Source organism: Notothenia rossii (genome assembly GCF_949606895.1).
Source record: "Notothenia rossii genome assembly, chromosome: 1".
Taxonomy (NCBI): Eukaryota; Metazoa; Chordata; class Actinopteri; order Perciformes; family Nototheniidae; genus Notothenia; species Notothenia rossii.
The window spans coordinates 6735548-6742504 of NC_136912.1; the positions used below are offsets into that span (position 1 = coordinate 6735548).

At 39.7% G+C, this 6957-nt stretch overlaps 1 protein-coding gene across 1 annotated transcript; it reads left to right on the plus strand.

The window, feature by feature from the left end:
• On the plus strand, positions 1–3991 carry LOC307013316 (uncharacterized protein). Its single transcript, XM_079640666.1, has 5 exons — positions 1–579; positions 1774–2110; positions 3324–3392; positions 3530–3637; positions 3732–3991. Exons 2-5 carry the CDS (start codon positions 1954–1956, stop codon positions 3842–3844), a joined length of 447 nt encoding a protein of 148 aa, XP_079496792.1. The 5' UTR covers positions 1–579; positions 1774–1953; the 3' UTR covers positions 3845–3991.
• Positions 3992–6957: the final 2966 nt, after the last annotated feature.

A 6957-nucleotide genomic window follows, 5' to 3' on the forward strand; every position in this document is an offset into this window, starting at 1 on the left:
TAAGAGCACCATAGTTACTTTATAGATCTGGATGGATGATATGAAATCTAATCAAGTGTTAAATCAGACTTTAGTTCCACTTGGAGTAAATTCACAAGCTACCCTGCAGTATACAAAGTCATTCATTACATTACATGTCCATGGTTAGACGCTTTTATCCAAAGCTACTTCCATACTCAATACTGTGGACAATCCCCACAGGAGCAATTTGTGGTGAGGTGTCTTGCCCAGGGACACAACGACATGCTGACTGCAGTGGGGTTTGAACCCTGATCCGAACACCAACGCACAACTCACTGCACCACACGCCTCCATTCAAACTAGCTGCTCCTTTACCAGCTCTCATAAACACAGTAGGCTATTAGTTAGTAGTTTAGATGTATTTATTTTGTGAAATAAAACTACTTGTACCACATGCTTTAGATAACGCTCTAGTCTACTAAAGTAAAAGTCCTGCATTCATAACATGGAAGATGACAGCTGTAATGTTTGCCCGGAAGTGACGTAGGTGCTGTCACTGACGTCACTCCCTATCCGTGCGGCGTTCACTCCCGCGGAGTTTAAAACAGAGCAGAGCAGGTGACACGGTTTTATTATATCTTCTTTTGAATTTGAGTTAAGGCGATATCGGTGTAATAATGATCGGGAAGCTGCTCATGGCACAGACTATGTTCATGTTGGCTGCCGCCGGTAAGTTAAACTACAAAGTTAGATGTCAACACGGCAAAGCTACACGGTCTGCACGAGTGTGTAGTTATTTACAATATAACGTGTTAGTAGTACTATGTTATTGTACTGACATCGGTACTGTTTTCTCTATTTAAAGGTTACAGGTACAACTTTGAATTAAGTTATTTTGCAGATTTGGATTTTAATGATGTGAAATATAATGTATTGATCATAGATTGTATTTTTTGATGTGTTTGTTAAACATACTGTACGCAATTGCCGCTGGCACCATGTTATGTTTGCTATGGTGGATATTGTTGAAATGTCAACATGAGATGTAGGTTAAACGCTTTTATTTGAGCTTTTAAATTACGCTTAGAGTTTCAACTGTGTTATTTTCCCTAAGGGTGATTATTAGCAAGAAGTACTGAGATGTTTTACTCAAATATAAGTTTAAATTAAGTTATAATTAAAAGTCCTGCATACAAACTGAAAGTGCATCAGTACTTGCATCAAAAGTAGTTATTGTGTGTAATGTTTAATTTTATAATCATATACATACAATTACTGTATTATTATAATTCACTTGGTAAAGGTGGAGCTACTTTAAAAACTGCTGATTATATTAACCTATAATTATATATCATAGTTTATGTGTTCGTAGTTTTATTTTTTGTATAAGCTTATTATCTGAATATGTTAACTAGTAGTCCATTAGACCACAACAGCATTTTTTGTAATGAGATCTATTTGTGGCGGACGATATTTAATTGACAAATTAATCAATGTATGGGAAACACTGCAACAATAACACTTATGATCAGAGTTGAATCAACATCGTCGGACATTTAGTTTTACTCGGCAGGATCTCCAATGTCGTATTTGCTTTAGTGATGTTAGACACTATTTTATAATACATTTTGGGGCAGTTACCCACTCTGTGTGTTCATTATATGAGCAGTCATGACATGGTGCTTTTAGAAAATATTTACACAATGATGTTTATGATTGTTTCTAAGTATAAGAGAGCGTCTGTTTTTAACATGATTCAATCTCAATGATTTAAAACGGATAACTTTTCTTTCTTTCTTTTTTTTTACCTAGGACAACCTTTTGCATTTCTTCCCTCTCAGCCTCTCGAGGCCGTGGAGGGAGGATCTGCGACTCTTCAGTGTCGTCTGGACCCCCCCACCGACCTGTCCCTCTCAAACAGTGGAATGGAATAGAGGACACACCCGTTACGTTCATGTTTATCGAAGTCGGCGCGACGACCCTGATTCCCAGATGCTTCAGTACAGAGACAGAACCACTCTGAATCATGGAGACCTGACAAGAGGAGTCTCGACTCTGACCATCTCCAACGTATCTCTGTCTGACAATGGGTCTTATGAAGTCTATCTCCCAAAGTTGGAGGTCAGATGTTTGACTCACCTCACCGTCGGTAAGAGTTTAATACTGAACAGGAAGCCCTGAGAGACAAGTGAGAAACAAATCATGTCTGTTAAAAGTGCATGAAGAAATGAAGACTCACCTGGAACAAACATATGAATGTTTTTTTCTCCTTTTTAATGAACACAATCTGGTGATTCAAGTTTTTTAAGTTTCATCTAAATAGTTTTCTCTCCTGTGTTTATGACTCTTTTTTGTTGCCTTTTTTATTTACTTTTTCATTTTAATAACAAAATTAACGGTAGCATTATGTAAACAAAATTCAAAGCAATAACCCGAACATTATGAGTATTTAATACTTGTACCAGGAAAAAAAGTTTAGACGAGGATAATCTTTAAAATCGAGTGAAGGGTTCTGCTAGAAATATTTTCTAACTAACTTTCTGACAACGAGTGAATATTTTAAGTGTTTTCTGTCATGGTGTTAGTTGTCACAAGTGGCTGAAGTTAGTGGGTGAGTAAAGCGTTCATCTTTTTCTGCTGTGCTAGTCTTAATTTTGCAATGCACGCTAAACATAAGGTACATATATCGCATGTAACGGTATGTCCACACGGTTCCGTCGCGTGCTTCAACGGATACGCTTCCCATTCACTTTGAATGGGGGTGACGTCACGCTTGGCCGAACTGCATTGTGGTTCCGTCGCTTTGCCTCCGTTGCTCGCTTCGAAAGTTGAGAAAAGTTCAACTTTTCAAGCGTCGACGGAAGCGTCAGCCATCAAATCATATGCCAGTACAAGCGCTAGCCAATCAAACCGCGTGCTTGTGTGTCCGGGGCGGGAGATTCATGTTATTGGTTGTTAGTCGCACGCCAGACACGCCCACAAGCACGCCAGACCACGCCAGACCTCCTTGTAATTCCACTAACCCCCACATACACCAGGTGCTCTAAATACCAGAAACCACACCATGTGACAAATACCTGAGATGATCAGTTACCAATGTGTGTTGTGTTGATAAATAATGAGAATAACAAAACAACAAACACAGGCTAACTTAGCATGTTGGCTCCTACTGGTACATTATTCTCTTGTAGCAAACATACACTTTGCTAAAAGGAATAAACACAGAAGATACGTAACAACATGTTTGTTAGTCACATGCTTCTCAAGGCTTATTTTTAGTATTTCTGTTTAAGATTAGCATAAAGAAACTGCAGGAAAGAGAGAACCTTGTTCCCTAATAAGACCCTTTCCATTTGAAACAGTGGAGGAGGAGGAACAGAGCAAGAGAAATGACTCGGGAACACCTGCACCTCCAGCTGAGGGAGATCCTGGTAAATGTCCTTTCAATATTTAAGAAATTTAAAAAAATACATATTTAACTTTTTAAATATTTAAATCAATGAATATCTCCAACACATATTATGAAAAACTGAACCACCTCTGATTCTGTCCTTCTTTCAACTTTCAGCTGCAGAGAAGAGGAACCATGTCTGGGAAGCTGTCCTCGGTGTCCTAATTCTTGCTGCTGTTGCTCTCACTATCATGCTCGTTGTCGCTTGGAAACGTGGAGTGATCCGTAAGTTCCTGCTCTAAAGAACTGTATTATCAGTTTTGGGAAACTTGCTGAAACTCTGAACCACCTCTGATTCTGCCCTTGTTTCAACTTTCAGCTGCAGATGTCTGGAAAACTTTCCTCCCCTGTGTCCTAATTCCTTCTGCTGTCGCTACTGCTGCTGTTTGGATTCTGGTGAAACGTGGAGTGATCCGTAAGTTCCTGCTCTAAAGAACTGTATTATCAGTTTTGTGAATGTTGCTGAAACTCTGAACTTTAATGCACGTAGGGTAGGATTTCCTAAAGCCCATGTATTGACTCGTACTAAATAATCCCTCTGCATCGTCTCTAGCAGTGTGCTGACCTCTGACTGAAATGTTTTACATTTGTATTTCACTCTGTTTAGAGCAGGGGTGGGGAGCCTCCGGGCCGTATAAGGACCGCGAGAACATTTGATACGGCCCTCGAGGTAATTTATAAACACGCAAAAAAATTATTTAAAGAAATCTAGACCGCAAAATAATTAAACAAGCGAGTGCCTGTTTTTCCTGGCCAAGTTTAGGGTCCTTGAACACAACACGAGCCTAGTGTATGGTATGTGTCTCGTCTGACAGGGTGCAGTTCTGACGGAGAGCATCAGAACGTCGTTCCGCCACTTCAAAAATTGCAGTACCCATAAGCAAGGCTCGACATTATAAATGGCCCGCTGGCCCGGAAGCACTATTTAGACACCCCGGGCCAACATAACGTACTTTCCACTTGCCCGCTCGGGCCACTAAAAATATTGCTTTAAAAAAAGTTTTTCCTGGGGTATTGGTATTTTGACTAGCAATTTAGTTAAATGGTTTCGTTTATCAACGCTACAACATAGCGTTCCGTGAGGCGGTTGTCGTTGTTGGGTGGAAAAGCAAACAGCTGTTTGCTGCGGAGCGCAGCGCGAGCAGGCTCCCGTGAGCGGGGAGCGCGCTCCTTCTTCACTTACAGACTATCGCCCACCTAACCATTCGCCAAAATGTTTTTAATAACAGCGGTAACCGGCCAAGCGCCGGGGAAAAAAAACTATCTTCAAATAAAAGAAAGTCACCGGAGGAGTTAAAGGAGAGTGACAGGGAGCATGAGAAGAGGGAGAGAAAGTTTTAGGCAGCTTGATCGATGGAGTTGGCTTCTCGTGGTGCAGTGACGCGTGCTAAAACCCTTTTATAATCTATCGATTGGATTTATGATTCGAAAATTATAAAAGTAGGGTAGACATGTGGAGATTATCCGGGTGAACAAAACGTGCATTTATCAAACAGGTTTGTTTTCCACAGACCTTATTTCCAGCTATTTTCCAAAATCCTGTGGAGAAATCCTTTTTGTGGAGGGAACCAGCAGCTTACTTCCTGGTTTTAGGACGCGTGATGCCAATATAAACAAGGTCTTCTGTCGGCTCTGTGCATCAATGCAGACCTATGCTGACAAGTAAGTGAAGAGTAAAAAATATAAAGGTATTGGCGAAATGTCCCAACAGTTAAGGATAATGAAGGTTCTAATCTAACCTATTAGCCATTACATTTCTAACTCCTAATGACAGGAAGGCAGAAAGCGCATTATACAAATAATAATACTCATAATAATAATAATAATAATAATAATAGCAGACATTTTTTAACAATGACCACAATATCATTATTTTAATAAACCAAATATGAACAATTGAGGAAAATGAGGAAGAACTGATGATTCAAATGTTGTAGTACAAGTAGTAATGTAAATTTCTTCATTATTAGTCGATTTTTTTTTTGGTGGACGAATGCTCCGGGCCAGTGGTTACAATGGTGGGGCCAGTGATAATACAATGCCACCGGCCCATAAGGAGCCGTACACATGCCGCAGTTTTTGCGTGGCTGTGTTGAAAGCCCAGTGGCCAGGGGGGGCGTGTACATGGGAAGGCTAGCCTTCCCAAAAAAGGCTAGCCTTCCCAAAATATGTTTGTCATTGCATCCTGGTAAAATAAAAATATAATGTTTGTGTCTTTGACATTAGCGCTGCTATGCAGCCACCTGTGCCCTGTACTACGAAGCCAGTTCAACATACCCTGGATATGTTTGAGTTATCTAAACTAACCCTAACAAACGAGATCTCGCTAAGCGGTCCTACGACGCTGGTTATAAACTTCGGTTTCTCTCTCCAGCTGAGAGCACGTTCACGTGAAAGGGGCAGGGTTAGCAACATTTGACCAATCACAAACAGGGACAAGTGTACTGACAGTGCAGCGTCATACTTCATTTATGAAAAGTAAACTAATTTTGGACAAATATGAACTTTAAACATCCATGACTTAAACATATAATCCAGGACACAAGCCACATAGTTGCACCTGCAAGGTGAATACAGAACTGGTTAAAAATAACTACCTAGTGTTTGAAAGCGTACAACAGTTTTATGATATCACTGCCCCACTTAAATCATGTCCACATTGATAGGAAACTAAATACATTTGCACACATCATCTGTCCATATCTTTCTGTTGTGGTGGTCATGTCACAAACGTGCACGTGAATGCATGCACAAGTCATGGTGAGATATCTGGATTCAGAGGTTGCTTTTTCTTTGCACAGCATGAAAGAAAGGCGAAATGAATGGGCTGTGATTTTAGTATTTTTAAGCAGACGTTGAGTTCAATAAGTTGTACGGCCCTCTGAGGATGTTGTAACAATTGAAATGGCCCTTGAGAGGAAAAAGGTTCCCCACCCCTGCTGTAGACACCAATTAGAGGAACGCAGACTAAAACAGCAATTTACAGACGAATCAGATGATTACACTTGATCTTAAAATATATTTTAGGATTTGTTTTGCTTTTTAAAAAATTATTTGAATTACTTTCTGCTGACACTAGGTGGGGCTGTGCTCCTAATGACCAGTGCACTGCATGCACAGTAGCTACAGTGTAGAAAGGGCAATGCATCATAGTTATATAAGACATGAAACAGTACAACTAATTAAAAGATACAAATAGAGCAGGTAATGTTGCGAGACCAAAGTAATGCAGATGAATTAAACTATATACATATCAAAAATAAATAAATGCAAGAGGCTAAATAATGAACAGAATGTTGTAGGTGACCGAGTAAACGCATGAGTCTATATACATGTAAATATAATAAGATATAAGAACAGAATGTATAGATAAATTATAAGATGCAAACAACTCTGTAACTCTGTAACAGCAGGGGCAGAAATCTGTTCTCAGATCTGTCTCAATATCTTTTGTGTGAACAGATCAACAAGCTTTGTGCAAATGTGTGTCAGTGAGTGGTGGAAAGTTACAAATGGACTTACTGTACTTAAGAACATGTTGGAGT

Coding starts and splice junctions, on each gene's coding strand:
- LOC307013316 (XM_079640666.1), top strand. CDS start 1,954: ATGCTTCAGTACAGAGACAGAACCACTCTGAATCATGGAGACCTGACA. Junction 2,111..3,323: donor TTTGACTCACCTCACCGTCG/GTAAGAGTTTAA, acceptor CATTTGAAACAG/TGGAGGAGGAGGAACAGAGC. Junction 3,638..3,731: donor TTGGAAACGTGGAGTGATCC/GTAAGTTCCTGC, acceptor TTCAACTTTCAG/CTGCAGATGTCTGGAAAACT.